General features: G+C 35.8%; 1 protein-coding gene across 1 annotated transcript; it reads right to left on the reverse strand.

Annotated features, from left to right (window-relative positions):
* Nucleotides 1–14,193: 14,193 nt before the first annotated feature.
* On the reverse strand, nucleotides 14,194–26,730 carry LOC119188317 (integrin beta-PS-like). The gene is given in 19 exon segments (XM_037445303.1): nucleotides 14,194–15,679; nucleotides 15,919–16,071; nucleotides 16,328–16,461; nucleotides 16,649–16,787; nucleotides 17,009–17,115; nucleotides 17,635–17,803; nucleotides 17,919–18,035; nucleotides 18,037–18,156; nucleotides 18,630–18,647; nucleotides 18,649–18,798; nucleotides 19,142–19,261; nucleotides 20,199–20,351; nucleotides 20,835–20,942; nucleotides 21,450–21,620; nucleotides 22,505–22,589; nucleotides 23,027–23,255; nucleotides 23,660–23,830; nucleotides 23,912–24,243; nucleotides 26,360–26,730. Coding segments are annotated over 18 exon segments (2,508 nt in total). The 5' UTR covers nucleotides 24,210–24,243; nucleotides 26,360–26,730; the 3' UTR covers nucleotides 14,194–15,613.
* Nucleotides 26,731–27,849: the final 1,119 nt, after the last annotated feature.

Below are 27,849 nucleotides of genomic sequence, written 5' to 3' on the forward strand. Positions count from 1 at the left end.
TATTTGAATATTCCATCATTCACTTCATGTTTTTTTTGGAAACCCGTCATGGGGCATGAGGAACACTTCACCTGAGTTCAACAAAATCTTGTGAAAATATTACAATGAACAAAAAACAATAAAAGTTACAAATAATTCAATGTGTAACAGATTAGGGTATGATGTTACAATAGTCAAAATAACGCAATGTACTTTCAATTTCTTTTGTTTTAAAAGAGTTTACTTTGTGGAAATCATAACTTGGCCACTGTCACGATGCAATACAGAAAGATGGCAGATATTTAAAAATGGCAATGCTCTTTAGAACCAGTCGCAGATGCAAAATCGTTTCTGGCTACCCTCCTTCGTTTCTATTCGCAGACACATAAACCCGCTTAATTTGAAAACCTTTGGCAAAGTTATAGTGTACATTTTTAAAACTGGGCTTTGGTAGGAACCGGGCTATCACACTAGCTTAATTCCTTCGATTGTTTGAAGAACTTAGTGTAGGAATTCCTTTATTATTAAAATTTTTCGACTCTTTACATTTGAGGCGGCGAATATTAGTTACATTAGGAGAATATCTTCTGCATGTAATAAAAAAAGATAGATAAGAGCGTAGCGTACAAGAGTTTCTACCACCAAGTAATAATGTGCAAGTATTGTTAGATTCCGGTTTAAAGGATTTCTTTTCAGTATTAGTTGGTTATTTTATGTTACGGAAATCCTTACCCACACTAATTTCTTTTAATGACAAATAAATACCTATAGAGGCTAATTTTTATATCGCGTAACTAAATGAAACTACATACACGTCTTTACCTCTGCTAACGCTGCGCCAAAAATCATCCATGAATAACGAATATTTTCATCAAAAATCCCGGTTTTATTTTTCTGATTTATTTATAATTTTGTAGTTTAGTCCGAATATGGTAAGGGTGTAAGGTATATTTCTGACTGTAGTATTATGTTACCGATCAGACAAATTGGCCTTTAGGGCTTTGTAAAATCAAAAAATACATTTATTAATATTTATTTTGTCCCAAACTTTCGTTTTTTTTTATTTTACATCTACCATAAGAATAGCTCATGGTAAAGCGTTATTTTCAACAAGATAACTAGTTGATCTCATTTATTGAGGTGATGACCTTATACATTCGTAAGATCTGAGGTAACATTTTCCATTACGTATGTTTAAAATGTAAAAAGGCACATTTCTATATTTATATCTATCATGGTATTTAATATTGATTAATTAGTTTTTATAATTTGTTTAACATTGTTAAAGTAGCGGCATTATCCACAAAAATGATGAAGGACGAACCTGTAATAAAAAATTAAAACACAACTATAAAAGTCAATTTAACCAAGCAAGCAATTTTCAGGGTTTTCTTTGTCAATAGGCTCAAAAGCATTTGAAGGAACGATACGCTCTTTGCTGTATCATGTTGTTATAATTTGTAAATGTATTGAATTTAACCTATTTATTTAGTTTTCTACAATTAAAAATGAATATAACGTGACTCACTGCTTTTTTAAATGTTCATTCTATAAAAAAAAGAACGTGCCCGAAATTACTCATTACTTAAACCTGCAATATGGAAATAATCACGTCTAAAGTAGAAATCCCAAAAATCACTGCACGTGTTACACGTAAATAATGGTCATTCAATGATTTAACTACGTGCAAATAGGACTCAAGTTTTACTTATGTCAAACTATAAAATTATTCGTTGTATTTAAAGATGATGTATTATAACAACCAACGCCATCTAGGTATTGTCTTTGGTACAATGTATCTCCTTACACTCTGTGGCAGCAGTCAAGGAATCTAATCTAAAATAGAGACTACAATCTCCAACTGAGACTTGAGAGCATTTTAACCAACTTCAATTTATAGGAGGTTCCCAACTAAGCAATTTTTTAAAAAAATATTTTCTTTTATATACTTAACAAGTTCTAAAATCGTACGACATAAGTACTTATTGGTAGTTTTAATGCGAACTTTACCATTTAGGTAGAGAAAATATATTTTCTCATGTAAAAAATATAACAATGACAATTATTTATTTCTTGACTTAGGACCGTTTTCACAGTTTCTGAGTAAATTCTATTCGTCACACAAATATACATAATATAAGTCGACCAAATACAATAGTCACATGCTAATCTATGCTTCCAAATAAATCGGAATAAAATGGTACATTCTGTTTACTACAATAACTGAAACAAAAATTACTTGAAACTTGGGAAACAGGTCCTAGTTACTTTATTTAATTTTCGGTTAAATATAAAACATAGTACCTATAGTCGTGTGTTTCATGTAACTATGCAGAAACATTGACCACAAGTGTCCCTTCACTTGAACCCTTACAAAATATTTCTTCTGACGAGTCCATAATGTAAGTGGATCGCTAAATATTTCTTCAGACCAAACATTGCCATAGCCTTGTTGTGGTTAACTGAGAAACTTTCTAGTGAACATTATAAGTTTGATGAAGTAGGTATGATTCGATCTGCCCTGTGGAATGGGGGCGTTTGGAGAATTCCACCACGGTATCCCCTGCCTGTCGTAAGAAGCGACTAATAGGGGCCACGAAGGGGGTCGTCGGCGGGCAGCAGGGGGCCTCATACTGCCGTAGACGCCGAAGGCGTCCTTTGGTGCGCGGGGGCTTCTGAGCCCCTCCATAGGAGACGGGCCGCAAGGCGGCACCGCGCAGGGACGGCTGCGGTCGTAGACTTAGACACTACAACGTCAGAGGAAGCCCGCAGCCGTCCCAAATGCGCCGAAGAGGGCCACCGCGGAATTTTAGCTGGTAGGCCGTGCGTAGGTTAAGTTATACATATGGTTAGGGACTCAGCCCGGCGGTCGCTCGAAGGTCACCATCAAATCCGGGCGCCTCAACGTCGGGCCGTAAGGCACGGTTACCCCAGCATAACAGCTCAGTCACCCCCCGCGAAGGCTGGGCGGTAGTAATAAGGTACTTTCTCCGCGAAACCAAAAAAAAAAGGTATGATGCGATACTGTTTGCACCGGTGTGTGTTATTGTTAAAATCATACTTACTTTGTTCATATACTAGTATTTATTTGATAAATAGTCATTAATGTTTCGATGATCATAAAAATAATGATCCGACATGAGTTTAAAAATTCCAATAACTAAGTAAGAAGGTACTTAGTTAAGGGAATTTTTGAAGCTTAAAAATAGCTTACTTCAGAAAATAATCACGATGCAGCCACAACACCACTTTTATACGGTCTTGCTATGTATATGTTGGTTGTGTATGTATGGTTACAAAAGTATGAAAATATAATATTAGCAATTGTTTACTATAATCATAATATATATAACATAATCCTATCCTATATAATCCTATATACCTACTATAATCAATAGGATATATTTGCGTAGGTTACCAATCTAACATTGTAAGTTTAAAAATAAATGTGTTGTGCAAGCTTACTAGAGGTGTGAAATATTAACGGCACAAGTGGTCCATATCAAACAAAAAGTATTTTGAAGAATATTTGTTTACTAACACAATTCCTAAATGTTTTAATTTTAACAGCTGTTCGATGTTTCTTAGAAATATACTTAGTATGTGTTTATAGAATTAGTATACAAAAAATGTTCCTGGCTGTGGTTTCCCGCCGATTTTCCTGAATGTTTTTCTTGACTTATCAAGTGTAATATCACGCTGTTTATATACGGGAAGAGATACGTCCTCAGTAGCATTTAAGGAATGAAAATTCCGTGAAAGTCGAATATGGATTACAGATCGCTAAGTTTTATCAAGTTCATATATATACATGTTTGTTAATAGCAATGTTACGAGTGTGTTGATAGTACATATTTTTATTTCAATAAGAGGCATGTTTCCCTAGCTAGAAGATACATAGATCGTTTCGAGGTTTGAAGATTGCTTCGAAATCGTTATCGATATTATACGATTGGAAAGCAATTAAAACAGGGATAAAAGGCAATGGAATGAATAATGATATATTTTACAATGCCAATGATTTTACACAGAGTACAAAAACTATGAACTCGCACCAAGACTGGCTGCGATTGTCAATTAAAGTTTCTAAGAGTAGAATTTTAACTTGATTTCTAAAAATCTGGTCTCCATATACCTATTTAGTTATTTGTAGAACTGAGAACTTATCTAACAGTTACCCATTACATCATCCGGCTCCGCTTCCGTAGATCAGATCCCACACATTCCGCTATGCCATTTTTGTACAAAATTGGCAGTAAGTAATAATAATATTATCATGGGATCAAACTGTGGATGCACAATTGCACCGCTGGCTACTCCTTTAATTATGCTACTGTATACTTTTTTATAACAATTCGATTCCCATTATCTTATATCATAGATTAGAGGTACCTAAACTATGTCTTGTACCTATTAAATGTTTCTTTTTCAATATATTATGATGGTAAAATCATTTTGAGAAGTCAAGTTTACTTACCTATCAAAACAAAAGAGAGTACATACATTACACAGTGGCTCATACTGAATTGGACGCCTTTAAATAGCGTTGACGTTGCGACAAAGGTGATATAAACGACCCGCCAGAAAATGAATAGACGGAGCACCACATAAACCCCTACGGTGTCTCGCAAGTCCTCAACCGGGCTTAGCCTAGTCATAAATATGTATGCCGTTGCAAATCGGTCTACTGAGGCCAGAGATATCCTAGATCCCACGAAACTGTATTTCTAAAAGGCGACTATTCCGCCCAACTAAGTGAAAAAAATTAAACGCTAATTATATGGCCTATTATGAGTGCTCAGTAAACGGTCTGTGTCGGCGACGAATTAACCTAGCTTCTATGTTATAAAAAAAACAAAATAGGAGTAATTAGCGTACCATTACGTGCGCGGTTTTTTATAGAAAAGTATTTAAAACCTTTGCAATTCCGTCAATGAATGCAAAACACTGCTTCTAGTGGTGATAAGGTGCATGCGGAGGTTTCCCGACGACCTCGTGGCATTTCGACCACGTCCATTTCCTCGCGGCGGAACAGCTCGTAGCTGCACGTTTTTTTTTTTGTAAAATAGATTTATGGCTTCCGTTACCTACAAAGCGAATGTCTATGTGTGGTACTTTGCACAAAACACTTTAGCTAATAGAGAACGTTTTATAGAAACGCTCAAATATAATATTACACCTTTAAAATTAGCTTGAAACTACTTGAATTTCACGTATAAAAATACGATTCACTAAAATCTGGAACTAGGAAAAGCTCGTATTTTGTATTGGTTCCATCTCTGATGATTTACCAGAAAATATTGATATAATATCAATAAACTTACATAAATAATTTTATAATGATATTCCCTCTTAAGAAAAGGTAAAGCAACTTTTATAATAGCTTTTATTGTAACTTCCTAAGCTATGATTGGCAATTTTGATATAAACGATGAATTCATACTTTTATATAAATATTTATGAATAGCGCATAATATCAATACCTACCTGTAATGTTTGCTCCAAAAGACATTTTGTCCTGAAATGCGGGCCGCGGCATTGCAATATTCACAATGTCTGTCTCTTTTGATAATATCGAAAGTAATGTGTTTTAAATTTTGACACAGCGAATTGCATCAACCCTAAGTAAGGGTAAGTTGTTACTCTACTTATGTGTTAATTTTAAAGTAGCTATTTCGTTGATTCTAGTAAGTACAAAAATATCTATGACTTCAAAGTAATAACAGCTCTAACATCCTTGGAGGACCAAATTACAAATTCACGCATTAATCAAACAAGCGTTATATTGTTTTTACCGTACTTATAAGAAATTACCATCAGAATAATTAATAATTATTATAAAAAGAACAAAACAAATTTTATTATTATGTAGTTTCGTGTTGTCATTTACAAATGGGCGGGCGAGCGAGGCCCGGGCGGGCAGCGATACCCGCCGAATGGCTTCGCTGAAAGCGTTCCACAATGCACTAGTAAGTCGTCTCAGCTTTCTCCTATTCAGAGTAAGTATTTTTTTATGGCTAGTTCACAAAAGGGTTCACTTTAGTTCAGCTAAAATAGATGCAATACGCAACAATATACGCATGCTATTTTATTCTAAATCTCGTGAAATATATAATTATAATCAGAATTAAGTAGATCTAGTATTTTAAAAGCGAAATTTATACGTAGTATAAACGTAAGCAAAACACCATATATGCATTAAAATAATAACTTCATATACCCCGTAAACTACATTAATTAATTCAAATCCGCAGTTACACAAATTACTAAAGGAATGTCCGTGGTCTGTATTTTACTACTAGTACAAAATTCGCATTGTTTCGTTATAAAGCTAACGGGAAAAGCTCTACAAACTTTCGATGTATTAAATTGCAGCCTTTGAAGAGGTATAACTGGAAATGTACCATCATAATCCTAGTAAAGTTGTACGCACATTAGTCATTAATATAGCATTATTTATATTTTATGTATGTTATTTTAACCATATTAGATTTCCAAATTTTATATTGCGGTTTATTCATCATGGTGAAAAAATATTTTATTATAAGTTCTAATTATATACATAAGAAACCAATGTTCAAAAATAAAACTCTGCAAAGTATTCAAATCCTTGTCTTCAAACAGATAAAGCGTTCATGAAGTGTATTAAAGCGATATTTCCGAAGCGGAATCGTTTGTCGTGGTAGAGGCGGAGATTGCATCCCGGGTAGATATGTGGCGAGTGGCGGAGGGTTGAGGGCGCGAGGACGGTCGCTACATTGATATGCATCGCTGGGCCAACACAATCACGGCTGGCATCATTACATCAACATCAACTACAACGTTCGTATAACGTATTCGTATTGTTCAACACGATGTACCGTGTCGCAACTATCAAGCAAGCTCTACAGCCGATCCTTGCATGTTAATTTAGTACCTGTAGTTACAAGGTATAATAGGTGTAAGTTACAATATTTTTACGAAATTTGTTGCTTTCTCGACTGTTTGATATATTATTATTATGTCATACAATAAAACTTACATAAACTCAGGCTACGTACTAGTTTTCATTAAGAATGATGTTTGTTTCCAAATCCATGGTTGATGTCTCGTCAATAAATTAGCTAAAGAAAAGTGATGATAATTACAAAACAAGTTAATGAAATCTGCGGCGGGTATAACATTTTCTATTATTATGCCAAAACTTATATTCATGATTATCAGATTAAGGTTAATCTCTTGTCATGACTACACTTACCTAGCCGACAAATTCAACTAAAGCGAAAGTCACTTTACCGTGTTTACTATTAAACAAATTTAGGATCTGTCTAAAATTAATCACAAATTAGAAATTGGAAAATAACCGGATATTTTGTGTATGAAAGTAGAAAAATAATAAATGTTCCTTGATCCACGGTTGACTCCCTGATTAAGATTATGTTAAAACGATTGTTTCAAAATTATGACATAAAAATCAAAGCTATTCATCTTTATTTTCCCCTCAAGGTATCGGAACGCGGGTTGCTCATTATTAGTATCGTGGCCTTACATAGTATATTAATGTATGATCGTCGCAGGTACTCGCAATTTACTTGGATAGTTATTGGTGTAGGTACTCAATTTATAAAAGTGTTTTTCACATTATGACTACACAAAAAATTCTAAGTAGGTACAAGTTTGTTTTCCCTTAGGTAAATAACCTACCTTCATAGCTATAACTAGGTACTCTTCTCCTCCTCCTCCTACATAAAGTAGTAGCGTTTGCTGGATGAAGTAAAAGGAAAAAGGTATTATATTAATCCATAATTTTTTTTATATTTATATAACTTCACTATTGTATTGTATATTTAATAATTAACAAAAAATAATTGTTATGTGCTGTAATTCGCAGTATTTTCCCAATATGTAGGCAACTAACAGTGTAACGAAGTGCTTTCAAAATGTATTCAGTTGAAAGCGAAATATGAATATTTCAAAGTGTATAACGACCTATCCCGATGATGGTTTGAAAATCGATTTTCGCTCGCTAATTTAGTTTGAATACTTAGTATAGCCGAAGATCATATGCTGGCATTTTTTGCTGTTATAGTCTTGATCACAGATTTAGATGGATATTAATATGATGATTGATTTGTTTGTAGTTTTATGTGTGTTTATATAATTAAATATATTTAAATATTTGGACTATTTGAAGACATACTTAACATAGCGGATGTCATCTTTAAAGGCATCTAAATTGTTCTCAGTTATTGAAGTTACTATTATAAAAAAATATTAGAAACCCTAGGTAATAATCCGAAGAGAGTTATTTAATAAGCAAAGCGTCTAATAAAAGTACCTATAATATAAAAAAAATAGCAACATCGGCTTTGGTGTAAAGGTCTGGAAAACTTCGGTTCAACTTTAATCAACAAGCTGATAGGTATGCCGTAGTAGAAAATCAAATTATAGGTACTAACCTCACACATACTCTGTAATATCCGACCTAAATGCGCCTAACGTCTAAACAAAATATTATGTACTTACTTAAAGTAAGATAAAACAGGAAAATTAATAACAAATCAATAATACTATTATTATTACAAATCAGGTGACAAGAACTTAAGACAAATGTATTATGTAGGTTAGGATCTATTTTGTCCTAAATGTATATAATATAAGTACTGCAATAGATGTAGGCAGTTAAAATATCAGTAAGTTAAATTAAATTGCAATTATCTAATTAACAAAAAAACTTCAAACACAGAACAGTTTCTCTATCAGAAAACTAAAACATTTCAACTCTCTTTGAGTTAAACAGTTTCAATTTAAAATGTGTCTTAATAATATTTCAAAAGTTGGTTCAAATTAAACTCCAAACTTCAATTTAAAGTTGTCTTGCAAATAGCACCGAATTCAATTCATACCCAAATAAAACTGTTCAACAGGTTGGCTCAATAATAAAGTGACAAAGTTTTCGCAACTTGCTAAATCCTACGAAATTGAATTCGTAGACATCCACTAACCACGGTTTAAGCATTATTATTAGTTTTCAACTTTAGTGACATTTAATAGTCGAATATTGATTCCGTTTTCAATACAATCTACTTATAACTTTTTTTCAAGTACCCACTTTCTTCACTAGTCTTATTGTCAAAAGCTCGAACGATCTGAACAAAATATAATGCAGTTTACAAAGGTCTTACCTTCATTGGTAGTATCGTAGTTTATGTAATTTGGCAAAGTTTAGTAGTAGAGGTGATTTGTCCCATGTGTGGTGGTAGAAGCGCGGTCGCGGGGCAGCGCGTGGAGTGGTGGCCGAGGTGGGTGTGGAGGCGGGCGGGGCGTGCGCCGCAGCGAGTCTCCGCGGCAGCACTACCGCGCCCGCCGCCGCCGCCACAGCCGCCGTCGCCGCCACTAGCACCTCCGCCCGCCCCACGCCGACCGATTCCTTGCTATGATTAATCGCCGAGCCACCTGCGGAGCCTTTTGTATATCACTAATGTGTTCAGTTTTCATAAACAATTTTCGATAACAATGAACTTTGAATATAGGTCAATAATAAAAAAAATGTCTCATACTTAATTTAATGGCGGAAGCACCTTGACGACTGCACCAAAGGTTTCACTTGATTAAACCTAAATGGTCCGAGCAGCGATATAGCGTATGCGTCGATTAAAACATTTTCTCTCTTCTCTGGCTTCTCTATGATGCCTTAAAATATAATTTGTACTCCCCGTCAGGTTCCTGTGGGACAGTACTGGATGAGCAAGTTAATTGATTCCGTTATTAAAATTTATTGTATCCTGACTCTACTACGAATAAAAAGAGGTATTGATTCGTGTATTGACAGAAAAGAGCTCGTGACATCTGCTTACAGCGTTATTCCATCGTACATACTCTTTTCTAATACTTAAGTAATATAATTTCGCAGTAGTACTCCCTTTAAAATAATATGTTCACTAAACAAAGTAGGCATAAATCAATCATACGTTTATATCTGGGTGAACCCGTAACTAAAGAGTTGCTAATAAATATTCTAAATATACAATTTTAGAATTATATATTTATAATGACACCAAGCTCGGCTACGTAATGTTTGTTGTACATGAGATATGGCAGATAGGCAACGATATAATTATTATACCTAATCTTATAAGTATCTGTTCGTCTGTCTAGCCTAAAGCGCTTTCTGTAAACACAAAATTTATATAATTATTGATATACGCACAGTAAAGATTAAACAAGATTATGTAGCTAGATGACAAGCTTAACTTTTGTTATTACATTTGCTTTGCCCGAAACAAAATTGGAATAACGGCGGTAATCTTGTCTTAATATAAGTCAGAAATAAATGAATTAATAGAATTAATTACGAAGTTACTCTAATATTCCCTATGGTACAAACTGAATCGCTTTATATTGTTGCGCGGCGGTATGTGCCGGTAAGCGTATTAATTTACGAGGACAAAATAAGCTCGCTATGTTAATGTAGATATACCATAATATATCTCATGAGACACGATTAGAAGACTGAAAGGGATTTATCTTCCTCTAATTTCACGAGGAATTCTTTTGACTCCCCCTTATCTTTATATTATTACTTGCTTTGAGGTGTTTAAACGATATAATTGAATTTATTTTATCTAAGGGATGAAATAAAGATCTGCATGTTCTAGTCATCGACGTATCTAGAGTTATGTGATAGTTTATTTTCATTTTAGGTAGAAGATTTAGATAATAATATTAGATTTTGAAAATTAGCTTTACATAAAATAATAATGTACGATACACTAGAAAAAATCATTTATCTTTTTAGTGTTTTTTCAATATCTTAGGCACCAAATCATACCGGGCCAAATAATAATAAAAAAAATGTGTCGTTAATATGAGGAATTATATTTCGATTTTCAACACGAAACATTAAGACATTAAGAATGATAATTTTGAATCCTGAATGCGCATTAACGTTGTGTACATTTGTTTTAAAGATCATGTCTATTTATGCGGCCTTATAAATCCATCATGCTGACGTAAAATATTTATATTCAAGTACTCCACGCAATGTGTGATCAGGCACCTGTTCATTGCTTTCATATTGCAAACTTAGATATGTAATTCGGGCTGGTAAACAATCTCCATTATGAGCTGTCGAACTGATAAGCCAGATATACGTATTACGAACGCTTCCCGAAATTGAATTTCTTACGGAGTTTCTTACGAGTGACACTGGTATGGCGACGCCGATATTTATGATGAATGAAATATTTATGAAAGCATATACATTATTTCGAGGAGAGTTTATCTTAATTTTTGAATTCCAAAACATTTACATAAGTGCCGGCAGAAGTTGATCCAAGTTATTTTAAGACAGAAAGCAGAAATTTTAATGATTCATTAGGATGATGAATGTTTCATACTTACACGAATTTTATTTCAATTATTACCTACATTGTAAAACATGAGATTAAACAATATTATAAACATTTTGAATTTTACGATTATAAAACCATACCGTACCTATGCTATTTCTTTCCTTACATTGAGGCAAACTTGGTAGAGCCATTCAGACTACTCATAGATAACTTGTTAATCTATACTATTATATAAAGCTGAAGAGTTTGTTTGTTTGTTTGTTTGTTTGAACGCGCTAGTCTCAGAAACTACCGGTCCAAACTGAAAAATTCTTTTTGCGTTGGATAGCTCTTTGTTCGTGGAGTGCTATAGGTTATATATCATCACGCTATACCCAATGGGAGCGGAGCAGTAATGGCTAATCTCAGGAACTACCGATTCGAACTGAAAAAATCTTTTTGTGTTGAATAGCCCTTTGTTTGTGGAGTGCTCTAAGTTATATATCATCACGCTATAACCAATAGGAACGGAGCAGTAATGAAACATGTTGCAAAACGGGAACAATTTATTAGTTTTGAGAGCTTCCGTTGCGTGCGCTGCGTAAACGGTTAAAGTTATGCAACAATGATGTACGACGGGATTGTTCCTCTTAAAAAAGTTCTAAAAAATATATTATAAAACAAAGTCCCCCACTGCATCAGTCTGCCTGAACGTGTTAAACTCAAAAACTACCCAACGTATTAAGATGAAATTTGGTATGGAGACAGTGTTAGACCCTGTGAAGAACATAGGCTCCCGGGAAACTACTACTTTTATAACGGAAAACTTTAGCCTGAAAAACTTTATAACGCGGGCGGAGCCGCGGGCAAAAGCTAATGTTTTAATATTTTCTTTTCGTGTAAGTTACCTATTTTAAAATTAAATTAATTTTACTTTATTTTAACTAAAAATCGTAGATTATGGAGTTATGAGCTATTAGTTTATGTAGAAATGTCTACTAAGGCTGAAATGTTTGTTATAAGAAACCCATTTTGTTAATTGGTTATATAATTACGCTGGAATTGCTTACAGCTGTCTAGAAGTTCTCCTAACACTTATTGACCAAATTTCTAATAATAATATCAGCCCTGTATATACTTGCCCACTGCTGAGCACGGGCCTCCTCTACTACTGAGAGGGATTAGGCCTTAGTCCACCACGCTGGCCTAGTGCGGATTGGTAGACTTCACACACCTTCGAAATTCCTATAGAGAACTTCTCAGATGTGCAGGTAAGCGAACGATAAATTCACAAAGAATACACACATGATTTTAGAAAAGCCAGAGTTGAGTGCCCTTGGGATTTGAACCTGCGGACATTCGTCTCGGCAGTCCGTTCCACACCCAACTAGGCTATCGCCGCTTCTAATTTAATAATTTCTAAGGGTATTGTAAATGGTAAAAAAATTGAGCGTCTTCTAAAAACACCCACGTTGAAGATTTTTCACATCACGATAAAAAGAGGAATCGACCATAAAATAGAAGCGGAGTGAATCCACATTATTGTAACGCAAGTATGTTATGGCTGCCTCGGTAGCGTAGTTATACCTTACGCGGTACAAGTACAACTACCGTGCTGAGGTACTGGGTTCGAATCCCGAGTCGGGCCAAAATAAATGTGACGGGTTTCCCATCCTAAAAATTACTCGCAGCTCGGAGTTAGGATGTTGGCGGTATGATACCCTGGGCGTCGGAACGCATGATCTCCTGAGCCTAATTTATCTTCGGTCATGTCGGCTTGCCGTCTCACTAGACTATGAGAGTGAAGAAACAGAGAGTGCTCCTGTGTATTGCGCACATACTTGTGCACTATAATATTTCCTGCGTATTTGGCTGATCTCGCAAGATTGGCCGCCATGGCCGAAATTCAGTTAGGAAGGTATCAATCGGGTATGCTATACAAAATAATGACGTCACTGTTGTAGTTTTTACGACTCTGTATATTGTGAAACCGAAAATTCGTAGTTCATAATACCCAGAAAAAAATACCAAAAAATAAAATTTATATTATCGTAGTGAGGACTGAATTAAATATATTAACGGTGATTGTATATATTATTTACTTATTATATGACACTAGCTTTTGCCCGCGGCTCCACCCGCGTTATAAAGTTTTTCAGGCTAAAGTTTTCCGTTATAAAAGTAGTAGTTTCCCGGGAGCCTATGTTCTTCCCAGGGTCTCAAACTGTCTCCATACCAAATTTCATCTTAATACGTTGGGTAGTTTTTGAGTTTAACACGTTTTGGCAGACAGATGCAGCGGGGGACTTTGTTTTATAATATATTTTTAGAACTTTTAAGAGGAACAATCCCGTCATACATCATTGTTGCATAACTTTAACTGTTTACGCAGCGCACGCAACGGACGCTCTCAAAACTAATAAATTGTCCCCTTTTTTGCAACATGTTTCATTACTGCTCCGCTCCTATTGGTCATAGCGTGATGATATATAACTTAGAGCCCTCCACAAACAAAGGGCTATTCAACACAAAAGAATTTTTCAGTTCGAATCGGTAGTTCCTGAGATTAGCCATTACTGCTCCGCTCCTATTGGGTATAGCGTGATGATATATAGCCTATAGCACTCCACAAATAAAGGGCTATCCAACGCAAAAAGATTTTTTCAGTTTGGACCGGTAGTTCCTGAGATTAGCGCGTTCAAACAAACAAACAAACAAACTCTTCAGCTTTATATAATAGTATAGATTGGTACTTGCAAGAACTCGTGATAAAATACAACAAAAAAATATCGGCAACTTAAAATAAATGAATTAATAGAATTAATATGGATGTCTGTAGATACAATGATTTACTTATTTTAAGTTTTAATATCATTGTGTGTTTAAAAAATCAAAGACGGAATGTTTTAGTTAATTTTATTAGCCACTATAAAACGTAATGACTACTTAACAGGATTAAAAGTATCAAACTAAATATGTACAATCAGCACATAATTTGAAAACATATCGTACAATGAACAGCACCAAATACGAAAATATTTGTGTGGGGCATATATTACGTAAGAATCACTATTGAGTCATAATTATATATTGAATATAAAATAATAAGACGTCACTTGACCAAGCTAAAATGATCACTTACTCTCTTACGAAGATACGTCTTCATTAATTACATTAATATGTGAAATAAATATTATATCCTCTCATTCATAGTATTAGTAATGGCACTTATTTCTATATTAAACATTATCTCAAGGCACCGGACCGAAATATGTAAGCCACAGTATTAACTCGCAATTATTGTTTGCACAAAGAAAGAGAATATTCTCTTTCTTGTGTTATAAAAATATTTTTATTCATGTTTACTATCTGTGTATCACGGAAAACATTGTGCATAACAAACCCTGGCAGTGAGAAATTAATTGGCCATTTAAAAACATCACAAAATTAATTTATATGATAAACAAATGCAATGGATTATAAATAAAAATGAATCATTATAACTAAAGTTAATGACTAAATTATTGATGAAGTTCTTCTTGAAAACATTAATTTATAAGTAAAACATTCAGATTACCATTTTCAGATTCGACTCGCCGCTATATACGATATTATATATTATATTTAACTTTACAACATACATACTAAAATAAACTTAAACCTGTTGAATACAACACGGCGTAAATTATGGTCTTATTTTGTTCAAATTTAAAGCCCTTTTCTACATAAAATCGCGTTGCTTTCTTAGCAAGCTATTGAATCCCATTTCTATAATTTAATACATCGCGTTTAATTCAACAGGGATCTACTGAACACTAAGTACACGCAAGACACAATCACTCATAAGTACAAAAGCGTACGTTATAAAATATCCAGAGATTAAAGCAGACCTTTCGACTTTACAATAGGAAGCTATTATATTGTAGAATATTGATCAATAGTTACGTGTAAGCAGGTACGCATGAACAGTTTTGTAGTCTGATCGGAATTATTAGCAAAAGTATAAAATGCGCACCCGCCTTATATGTAAACCTATTCTAAAACTTCAACACTTCATAAACCAAAGTCTGATAAGCAATTACATTTCAATTCTTCCGTCAATAGCTTATCGATATTGTATAAAAGGCACATTATTAAGGCAATCATCTAACATGCTATAGTCATAAAGTTTTCTACAAATACACATACATATAAAGTTTTAAAAATCAAGAAATTTAGATAAATACTGACTTAGATTTTTCATCGAACGGGGAGTGGTTATTATATTTTTTATGATAGTGCGCGATAGATAGAACTGAAGCCGAGTTGATGGCATTGTATATTTATTTTCCGGCGTAAGTAGGATTCTTGAATGTCGACGTTGCTTGTTTGTAAATGGGGTTTTCGCCCTGTGACAACAAAACATAAACAAATAAGGTATTTGGATATTAAAGTTTTTCAACAAAATAGTAAATGTTTTCAAAATATTTCACTATTTACCAAAAAAAAATAAAAAAATACAATTGGCAAATTGATAATATAAACAAAGATAATATAATAAATAATTTAAAATACTTCTTCATTACGTTTTTTCCTACCATATAACTACTATCTATCATATATCTACAATCAACAGATGTTTACATACCGTGTCCCACTTGGCCATCATGCGTTCCTTCTCGAAGCGCGCGAACTCTCTGCGGTCGTGGATGGTGGTGGCCATCTTCCACAACATGAGCAGCGCCAGACCCACAAGTACTATAGCCGCGATCACGCCCAGCACTATACCCAGGATCGGTACCTGCACAACATTAATTATGTGATTCGACTGGACTAAATTATAAATAATAATAATTTACTTTGGTGTTTTGGCTATCGGTCCCCATCTGTCTCTAATTACTTACTCAAGTAAATAATTGATAAGCACAATTCAATTATAATTTGCCATCAACTACAGCCATGTAGTTTAAAATTTATTTTTCTATCGAAAGGGTAAATTTGGACAATCAATTAAACATATTATGACATATAGTAACATTAGCAAATATAATATTTACCTTCTTGGGACACACTCGTTCTTTCTGCGCCCGTATTACCAGCCTTTGAGCTTCATTGTACGAGTAAACATAAACGTAAAGACAATCTTCGTCGTCGTAGAAATTGCACAAGTGTTCGTTTCGAGTTTCGTTGGCTGTAACAATGTTTTCTATATAATAAAGATGTTGATGTGCAAGTAACACGCAATCTGAAGACTTGAAATTGTCTTAATTAGGATGGTAGTAAGCTCTATGTGTAATCACGTCACTGAAATCGCAACAAGATAGTTATAAAACACACAAACGTATAGGAAATAATTTATGTACTATTAACGTTGTTACCTTCGACTTTGCCTTCTTCAATGATCGGGAACAGAGTACAGTTTCCGCAAGACCCATCTTCCTCGTTGAACAGCGGGCCTCGCTTGTGCACTTCGCACAAAACGCAGTCTTTGAATTCACCACAGCGGCCGGGGCAGGTCTAATACAAGAGAATATATATCTTCTTTATATCAACTACATTCTATTTTAAAACAAATAAGCTATATAAGGTAATAAATACAACAAATTAAAATTATTCAGAAAGCCTAATAATATTATAAATATAACCCTAAAGCTGATTTACAGGAAAATACTGTAAAAGGTAGATAGAGGTTGAAGAATCAACTGTGCGAAGTGTTTTAAGCAGTCAGTGGCACTTACCGGACACTGTTCGCAATATTTTCCAGAATAGTGCCTGTCTTCGTCCACGTTACACACGCACTGGCCGCACACGCATTTACCGTTACCGCTGCATATCTTGTTGTCCTCTGCAGAGAACACAATCAATTACAGATTAGAATATGACATCACTATTATACAGTATGTTAGGCTTACCTTAAGGCGAGGAACATTTTAAGGAGGGTGTTTTAGTATTTCGTGAATTTTTGCCTCTAGGCATTTTTCCATGGCCTAAGGCGGGTTTGGAGTACGAACGGAAAACGGATCGTACGTAAAAATCATATTTATACTTAATGACCTATTAGATATGTCAAACTATTGGCTAGCACTAGGGTACCCACACATTGCGAGAGTTTACAATTTTTTCTCCATAATATATTTTTATTAGTCACACATAAGTATGAACTACCGTTTGAAAATAAACTCACTATTGGGCACGACTCATCTCTACGAAAAGTAATGTTAATTAAAATTGTATAATTCCTTCATTTTGTTGATTTAGTTGTCAGTATAATATGTTAATATCGACATTTTATAAATAAAGCCTTCTAGATTAAAGTTTAGAATAACTTATTATTGAAGCATTTTGGATAAAACATAATATTTACCGGGCGACTTGCAGTTGGTCTGATCCTTGAGGCACTGGCAGGCGGGCCCGGTGTACTCCGGCGCGCAGTTGCACTTCCCGCACACGCACTCGCCGTGCCCGGAGCACAGCAGGCCCTTGTTCCTGTCGCACGTGAAGTTGTCGCACTCGCAGAACGGACCCGATATCACCTGAACAGTATTTTTACATATTTTCGTGTTATTTAATTAAAATCTAAATCAAAAGTACTTCTAGGAGTTGTAAGGTGTAAACCTAGGTATTACTAGGTTGTAGTGTCGTTCATACCTTGAGCGGGTCGTCCATCTTGTTGCACTCGCAGACGCCGCAGATGCAGGTGCCGCGGTTGTAGCAGAGCGGGCCGGCGGAGGCGTTGGTGGGGCGACAGCCGCGCTCCTGCTCGAGCCGACCCGCCGCCGTGCGCGGAGCACTCGCAGCCCTTGCCGAAGCGGCCCGGCCGGCACACGCACACGCCGCACGCCGACACGCCCTCGCCGCTGCACACCAGCGGCGAGTCGTTGTACGCCTGCGCAACACGACACCAACTCAAACATATTGTATACTATACATCACCAAGTCCGCGATGGATTTCATCAATCCAACCAATAGATATCTCTAAAACGATTTAAAACTCAAAAAAACACATAAATTCTTACCTTCTTATTCATAGAAGTTATTTATCTAAGGACAGGGCATTACAGTGATAGCAAGTCCATTTCTCTATGCTGACAGCATGGAAGCCGTCGCAGTGCGTAGACATAGGGCCGTTGTGATTGGTTAATATTGAGATACAACTTGAATCTAATTGGCTGTCAGATAAATAAAGCTGAAGAAACAGAAGGCTGACAGATAAACAAAGCTGAGAATCAGACTTGTTATCACAGCAATGCTTCGTCCTTAGATAAATAACGTCTATGAATGAGGAGGTTAGAGGACGAAACAACTATAAAAAGCCAATTTACAACAACAATAAAAAAATGTGTAGATATTTAGACTCACAAAATGTCCAGGCTGTTCGCGAGGGGCAGTCACAGATCATCTCGAGCTCCACGGTGAGACTGTCCGATATTCCCACGGGCGAGATGTCGAACGTCTGCTTCCATTTGTTGCGATCCTTCGGGCACTCCTTTACAGTTATCTCAGCCGTGAACTCTACCATATCACCAACCTGGAAGTCATATGCTTTTATTACTCTAGTAGGGGTATGTTATATTCTTATTGAAATAAAGGTTAATTAAGTACATAAATAACCAAATAATTATATAAATACGATCAATAATGTATTTTTCATTTTGTCACATTTTACAAACTATACCAGTATTCGGATTTATCCATCTTATACTATTTATTGTCAAGACCTAAATATGATCCATATTCTTACATAATAATATATGGTGTTAATTCAACACTAAGCAGTTACATGATTTTAACTTTCATTACATTTTTATAATTTAAATAATATGTAAAAGTCAATAGCGACAGTAGCAAAAGTGACAGGGATAAAGAAAAACCTTGAGTCCATCGCATCTGTTTGTTTTGACGAGGTCCTTGCCGCCGAGGCATGATGAGTAATACACCACTTGCACGGCGTCGGTCGACGAGTCCTTCATCTCGACAGCTGACGTAATTTTCTACAAAAGAATATATATCATTGCAAATTTAACCACAACATATAATACATGATGCCTATTTACATAAAATGAAAATCAATAAGTGTATGGTGTTTGCCATGTACTTGGGTTGAGATTACTTGATTTACAATCAAATGAATTTATTTAATATAGTAAGAATATAGTATTCTATATTTTCTTAATAATTTAATCGATATAATATATTTTATTTATGAGTTCAACTATGCGAATGCTGTAAAAACACTGGGCCCTTATTCTGTATGATAGTGTCATGTCATGTCATGTTATCTTCGAGAAATGTGCGTGGAATGGTATTCCGTAAGCCAAATTTCTATAGTCCTAAACATGATGCGTTGTGTTACGTGCTTGTTACCCACTGTTAAAATAACGTGCGCAATAGAGAATAAGGCCCCTGGCCGCATTTATATTTAACCTAAACTTCTTCCAGCTTTGTACCAACTATATAAAATAAAATGAATCACTCTTCCTCGAATGTTGACCAATATCGTAACGAGCTTTTTATGCGAGATTCAATAACCGCGCCCATACATGACCCAAAGCTTGTTCCTGGGGTGGTCAATTATGGGTATATGGAGGGTGCGCATACTGTCGGCAGCACCCTAGTTATAGTCTGTCCAGAAAGAGAACCGTCGCGGCCGAAAAGTGAACAAACTTTACGATTTTTACATAGCAACCCTTCCCCGCCATTTGGTAAATGTTAAACAAATTTGTCATGTCCTATTGCTTTGTTATAAAGGATCTTGCGTGTTGTTTTTAGGGATTTTTGTATAGAAACATACCGAAACTAAACAAAAGAGGAATTAAGTACAGTAGCGACCTCAAATCCCACGACGGTTCTCTTTCTGAACAGACTATACGGTTTAAGGTGGTAGCTCAAGGTCCATTTGAGCTACCACCTTAACGTCGGGAGACTCACGTTGTACTGTTCCCTGACGAGATCGACGACGTTGTCGGAGTCCTCGCTGAGGACGCCGCTGCTGGACCCCTCGATGTGTTTGCTGAGTTCCTCGTACACGCTGATCTGCTCCGCCGTCACCGCGAATATCACGTTGATCGCGTGCTTCTTAACCTGATCGGAAGCATACCCGTGTTATAGATATTGACTATTTTAAAAATTAAAATACTTTATTTATCACAATGGCCAACAAAGTTGCACTTATGTATGATACGTCAAAACAATGTATAGGAATAATAATTATTATTTCTAAATAACAATTAAAATTACTTATACAACTATGGACATTTTTAAATTAGGGATAAAATTTATAAGGAATAACAAGTTATAAGTCAAAGTAGCTAGCTCGGGGTGACAAGTAGGGAAAAATAAAGGGGTTAAAAGATATAGTTAGAGATATAGAAAAGTTTTTTAAACTTGTAGTTAGTATTATCATATTATTGTATTGTCTTTTTCCTTTGTGATAAATAGTCAGTAGACCAGTGCATAGCCTTATATTAAAAAATAAGAACACATTTTTGATAAGAACTTCATTACGCAAATTACAAAAAAAAAATACTTTTAAAATCATTGCCCAGACAAACGTATCGCACTAACCTTAAGATTAATCTGCGAGATGCTCGGGTAGTCCTGCAGGGTGGAGTGGGTGTACGAATTGTTCTCCATGTGACATTCGCCGTCGTTCGGCTGCACTATACCACCGAGCTGTAAGGAAAATTACAAATCAATACACCAGCTATAAACGTCGCGGTGCGCTGTAAAATCATGTTTGCACATTGTTCAGACCCAAGAAAATAGAGTAATATGTTTCAATGTCAAATTTAATGCTGTAAAATTAATATTATACTTGATATAAGTTTTTACACTACGTAGTCCACTTTAAAGCTACAATTCAAAATCTACTAATTCAATATTTACACAATACTACAAAGCAATGAAAAAAACACACCTCCCGTGGTTATTAAGGCTGCTCCGGCAAAGTTACATACAGTAAGTCTTAATAATGTAATTACGCGTAACATGGAAGCTGTAGTTACCCACTGATAACATGATGCTATTGATAACGTTAATGTGTAAAACCCGTCATAGTGGTCCACGTAAGTGACAGACAAACCGGCATAATTGTGTCGCCAGCCAATCGATATTATATATAAAGCTATAGTGCAGTGGAGTTACTTTTCCAAATCGTACAAAAAAAAACGTATTACATACCTTGCCATCTCCAGCGTAATGGAATCCGGCGTCAGTGGAGAAGACCAGCAGGCGACGCGCCTGGTCGCGCCAGCCTATCTGCTGCCTGCACACCACCGCTTGCATGATCGCATCGAAACCACCCTCCGGAGCGTCCAAGTTACCAGACACGTCGGCGCGGGCCACTGCTTTCTATAGAGACAAAACATATATCATTAACCGTAATCTATACTATTACATAGTCTATCTATACTATTACATAGTCTTTCTATACTATTATATAGTCTATTTATACTATTATATAATCTATCTATACTATTATATAGTCTATTTATACTATTATATAATCTATCTATACTATTATATAAAGCTGAAGAGTTTTTTTGTTTGTTTGAACGCGCTAATCTTAGGAATTACTGGTTCGAATTGACAGATTTTTTAGTGTTGGATAGCCCATTTATCGAGGAAGGCTATATAATATCATCTCGATATGACCAATAGGAGTGGAGTAATAATGAAAAATGTTGCAAAAACGGGGAAAGTATATACCTTTTGAGAGTTACCGTTGCGTACGATGCGCAAACGCTTAACGTTAACAATAACGTATGACGGAATTGTTCCTCTTAAAAAGGTCTAAAAATGCATTTTGAAACAAAGTCCTCGCCGCATCGGTCTGCCCAAACTTAAAAGCTACCGAACGGACTTCGATGAAATTTGCTATGGAGATAGTTTGAAACCCTGGGAAGGTCCAGACAGCTAATTTCTATCCCTGAAAAATATATAGCGGGCCTTTTATTCCGGAAAACCTTTTTTGACGCGAGCGAAGTTGCGAGCATTTAATACGAGTAATAAAAACATTTCAAATTAATACGCATATTACATACTTAATATGATATTACATACTTAATACACCAACGAATCGTAAACTGTACAGACCTTAGACAGATTCTATTCATACTTCTAATTTCAATACGAATAATAAATATATATTTTCCTGTTCAACATAATGTTACTAGCAAAGAATATTGTGCAGTGCCGTATTATTAAATTCAAGTTAAATATAAATCATAACTTACTTCGAAGAAATCAGTATCTTTGCTAAGAGACATCTGATTGCGGTAGCCATAAGGCGCGGCGCAACCGTCACATGGCGATAACAAACTGAAAATAAAACATTCAATTTGATATGGTGGCGGCAATCATCGCAAAGGGCCGGGAGGAACGGGTTGCTCGTCCAGTTATTAAGACATTGTATAAAGCTGGAATTTGGAACACGCATTTTTCTAGCCTATTTTTCTAGATATTAAGCTTTTGTTTTCTACACATTTTTGTAGCTCCTATAAAATTGCCCTTCTTTCTTTACGCCACTTTGTTATGAAGCCTTCGATGTATTATTATATTAGAGCAACAAAAGCCAAAACTACATTTCTTAGCTGTTTTGTCTATCTGTCTGTATGTTTGTATACGCATCACGCAAAAGAATACTGCATGGAATGGAATGCAATTTTCACCGATGTATTCCTAGAAGTCTACTTAAAATATAGGCTCCTATATAAAGCGGGACTTGTATCTTGGAAAAATTGTAATTAAAAACTCACTTTTTGGGGACTGTCGACACGTAAGGCATGACTAGTTTGTCGACGAAAGAGCCGAATCCGATCCTGAAGTTGGAGGTCATGTTCCTCATGGTCGCCGAGAGCAGACTGCCCAAAGCACTCAGCTTCTCCTTATCGTTTTTCATAGATCTACTCAGATCCATAAGGTAGTACAGATCTACTGGGTAATCCTGCGCGCGGGAGTACGCGAACGTCAGTTTTTGCATTTGATCTGTGGGAAAATATTTATATTTCACATCTTCTTCACTTCTCAGCAGACTTAAAAATTATATTTCCTGTTCGCTAGTCACCAATATGCTGATAGTAAAATCAATTAATTATTATCATTCATAATAAAATACGTAATTGAAATGAGTCATGTGCTATTTGAGTCTGTCATAATTAATTTCCACATAAAGCACTTTATTCCAATAAATTGCTTTATGTGGAAATTGGAAAAAACGTTATTACACGGCAAAGACATCGCATAGGGTATAAACAGCGGTAACTTGTTCTGATTTTTATTGCATTACGAATAACGATAGAAGAAGCAAGGTATTTATAATGAAATTGATAAAGTAAGTATATTGAGGTTCAAAGAATTGAATAACAGTATCATATTGAGGTAAAACTTACTCATCCTCATCTGCAGCTTGACTTTCTGCGGTTTCATCTGCACGAGGTTGCCGCCCGCGCCGGCGGCTGCGGCGGCTCCGGCGGCACTGCTCCCGGACCCAGAGAAAGAACCCTTCGCACTCATCGACTCTTCGACCGATGATGATCCCGACACCATACCCATGCGATTTGCTGCAATTGTATTATAGTAGTTAAACTTGGTTATTGATTAAACAAATATGAACAACCGATGAAACTTATATGTGTGTTTACCTCGACTCAATTCTCTGTTAAATTTCGGATCGATTGAGAGCTGGTTGTCGGGATTGAAGATGTATGCCTCGTCGCATCCAGCCGTGCCGCCCTCCATGGCCGGGTTGAAGCATCGCGGCCCGTTGTACTCCGAGGCGAAGCACCAGGCGCAGCTGGGAGTGCGCGCGCACTCGCTACATGTCGTCTTGCTGGAGCAGGGGTTCTGGGCCAGGAGCTGCTCCGCGCGTTGGCCCCAACACACGGCCAATAGGCCCGCCCACAACCCGACTAGTAGTAAACTCGTTCGTCGTATGTACATTATTTCGGTGTGCGTAAAATTTTCAGATCAATTTCTGTAACAATAAATCGCGAATGTCAGCAGTCGTTCAAAGTTAATACAAGGGACGAGTAATTTACATACAAACAAATGATTCATGTATGACTGCTTTGCTTTTTTTACAAATTAGCGAGCATGCATATCGATATTTCTTTTAATGAGGAGGGTACAAGCAAGCCTCTTTGGCATCTGATGATAAGTGATAAAATATGTTAAATAGCTCGCGCACATTTATTACATTAGGGCATGAAATGAGAACTGACAGACCTAACGGAAAAGGAAGCGTGCGAACGTTTTTATTGTGGAATTAATTGTAATGTATTTTTATTATAATTCAAGATATGTATATCAACATCCCTATTGCCTATGCGTGATATATTATTATGAATAAAAATACCCGCGAATGCTAACATACATGCTCTGTGCAGCCGGCGAAGGCCGTTTTTAGTTCCACAATTGTTTCCTGCATACTAATTATTAAAAACTGCATATTGTCGTAATTATACTGTTGATAGTATGAAGAGCAAAGAACTTTCAGCTTGGATCCCTATTATCAGCAACTGTAAGCATTTGCGTACTGCATATTGGTGCGCTATAATCTTCTTGTTTTCAAACTTGCGTTACGTGGCAGAAAATCACCAAAAAAAAATATTTAGATTTCGGTTCGTGTTACTGGGACACTGGGAACAATCATGGATAGTAGACGGTGGGCAGAACCTATTAAATGTCTAATGCTGACGCTAACAGTGCAAGCTTCACTATGTCTAATAAATTGGCTTGTCCTGGCAATGTAGCAACCCATATGTTAACTATCGCAAAATTATACAAATAAATTGCCTTTTCTGGCAGCGTTTATGACAGTGGTCTATCAGAATTTTACAGTTCGGACAACGACGAGCGTTGAGACTCCGACGAACTTACTATTGGACTATTTCGTGAAAATATGTTCCATCCTGGGTAACACGCTGAGCATCTACATTAAGGTAACGTAGAGTTGTGCCTTGTTGTCATGCTGCACAGGGCATACACTACAACAAAAAGCCTTGTTAGATTGTAGGCTCCTTTGAGTAAAAATCTGTTAGAATCGTATTTATTATTTGCCTAACTTCGGATACATACCGTTCTTCACTGATAGAAGTGTGTTCCAACATTATTGACTACCAGAGGATGGATAAAGATATACATCTACGAGTATATGTTTATCTTAATCTGATCTTGCCCGTAAAACGGGAGCGCCAGCAGAATACAATGTTATCCTTAGAAAAATAAAGGCGAAAAAGTAATTCCCGCTGGGCGCATGAGTTGCATAATCGGGCACTAAATAGTGAACATGTGGTTTAGGTTTTTTTTCTGGACTTCATATATAAAAAATAAACTAATTCAATTATTGTAATATTAATGGATGTCTCTAGGAGAAACTATGAACCGATTAACGAGTGTTTCAATTGCAACAGATGGTCACGTGTAGGCGGCCGCCGCTGGGAAGGGCGCCGCCCACGTTCAAGTATTACTATCTGTAGACCGACCACTTTAGAATGATAACCGGCTTGCTTGAGGTAAGAGACACTTAAGTTAAAGTGAACTTATTATTTACAAAAAGATTTCAACTTATTGTATAAAAATTACTCGATAAACATAGTAGTTATAATGTTCGATAACTCCACTCTGTATCTTTATGAACATTTATACCTAATAATACATTATGTGTTATGTAAATGACTTGATATTGCCGAATTTTGTGTATTGAAAGCACGAGGCCGCTTGTAGGCGTTTTATTTAAATTATTTGTGATACTCAAACATTGTATGGCCTGGTTTATACAACTCCAACTATGCACGTCAAATTGCTTGAGATAAGGGAGGCAAATAAATAGCTTACTACGTCTAACAATTTCTACATATTGTTAAATAATAAATCTATGGACTTAGCGGACTTGTTCGTGTAGACTTTGACTCATTTTTCTAGCTGATGAATTTATGACTAATCTGCCGTCAATAACTTCTTGTTTGCACTTATAAAATCAATTTCATGTTACAATGTGCAAGAACAATACGATAATTTTATGAAAAATAAATTGAAAAACTTAACCACTTAAACTCAAAACTTATGCCCCAAAACTCATTGAACTGTACCTGACAAAACACTATTGCCAAGGCTACTGCTATCAACCGCTCTCCGCTACCACTAATTATTTGCACTTATCACAGCACTGTTTATATTCACTTTTGCGTAAAATTGTAGCATTCAATTCTTTCACTTGTATTCACACTTTAAAAAACAAAACTTTGACCCAATAACAGTTTGTATGTCATGGGTAAATTAATAATTACATTCGTTTTCGGGTCGAAAATGTTAAACGTGCATTCAAGAAGAATAAAGCAAGTTTATTACTATACAGTATTAGTATTTTTCTTGGTTAAAAGATTACAGTATTTTTATTACGGAGCGGAGTGCGCGCGACGCGACGTGCGCCCGCGCCGGATTCACGCGTGACTAATTGTACAGAAAATAACTTCGTCAGCGAGTGATACACCGGACGCCGTCACCATCTCTTCTTAGAAAATATACTCAATACTATAAAATCAAAACATGACACTGCTTATGAATTACCTGTTTTCTTTATGTAGGTCATAACTAGGTAAGACATCTTAATAACCTAGTTGATCATAAAACAAGGAAAAATCGTGAAAATAATAAATATGTTCTGATTGGTTCACCATCAGGGTTCATCCATTGACAAATACACACCTGATGATGTCAGTACTGACGAATTATTATGAGTTATATTCAGAATAACAAATGCATACTTGGACATAAAACAATCTATACTATTATAATATTATAATATTATTATAAAGCTGGCGAGTTTGTTCGTTTGAATGCGCTAGTCTCAGGAACTATTGATTCGAATTGAAAAACTCTTTTAGTGTTGGATAGCCCATTTATCGGGGAAGGCTTTATAACATCACGCTAAGACCAAAAGGAGCGAAGCATTAATGATTTTTCAAAAATGGGCATATTTCTTGCTTTTGAGTTTCCTTAGCGTGTCCTACGGCGTAAACGGTTAAAGTTACACAACAATCATGTATCACAGAATTGTTCCTCTTAAAAAGTTCTAAAAAATGTATTTCAAAACAAAGTCCCCCGCCGCTTAAGTTTAACTGTATTATCAGTAAGTATATTATTAAAATGGAAAAATCAACAACCGTCCAGTTCATTACGGGGCCGCAGATAAATTTCAATGAACGCCAATTAAACGGGTTGAATCAACAAGTTATATCAAGATGTATATCAGCACCTTGCATAAAATTTACCTACACGTAGAATCATAAAGCGGGTCGGTGAATGATAAGATGTTTAATGGTACCCATCAGACACATCAGTAGTAATATTTACATTCTCGCTGCTGTTGTAGACGCCCAGCGCATCCTTCTGTGTCCGGGGGCTAAGTAATTAGGTATTTGGGTCATTATTGTTCTCATAAAATATTTACCTAAAATAAATCTAACACAGAAGATTGTTTAATATTTGGTAAAAAATAAAGAAATTATAAGCCTTTGAATTTTGGTAGAAACGGTAAGTGTCAAGAATCGAGAAATAGGAACAATACGCGTACGTGACG

This window comes from Manduca sexta, unplaced genomic scaffold, assembly GCF_014839805.1.
Source record: "Manduca sexta isolate Smith_Timp_Sample1 unplaced genomic scaffold, JHU_Msex_v1.0 HiC_scaffold_1469, whole genome shotgun sequence".
NCBI lineage: Eukaryota > Metazoa > Arthropoda > Insecta > Lepidoptera > Sphingidae > Manduca > Manduca sexta.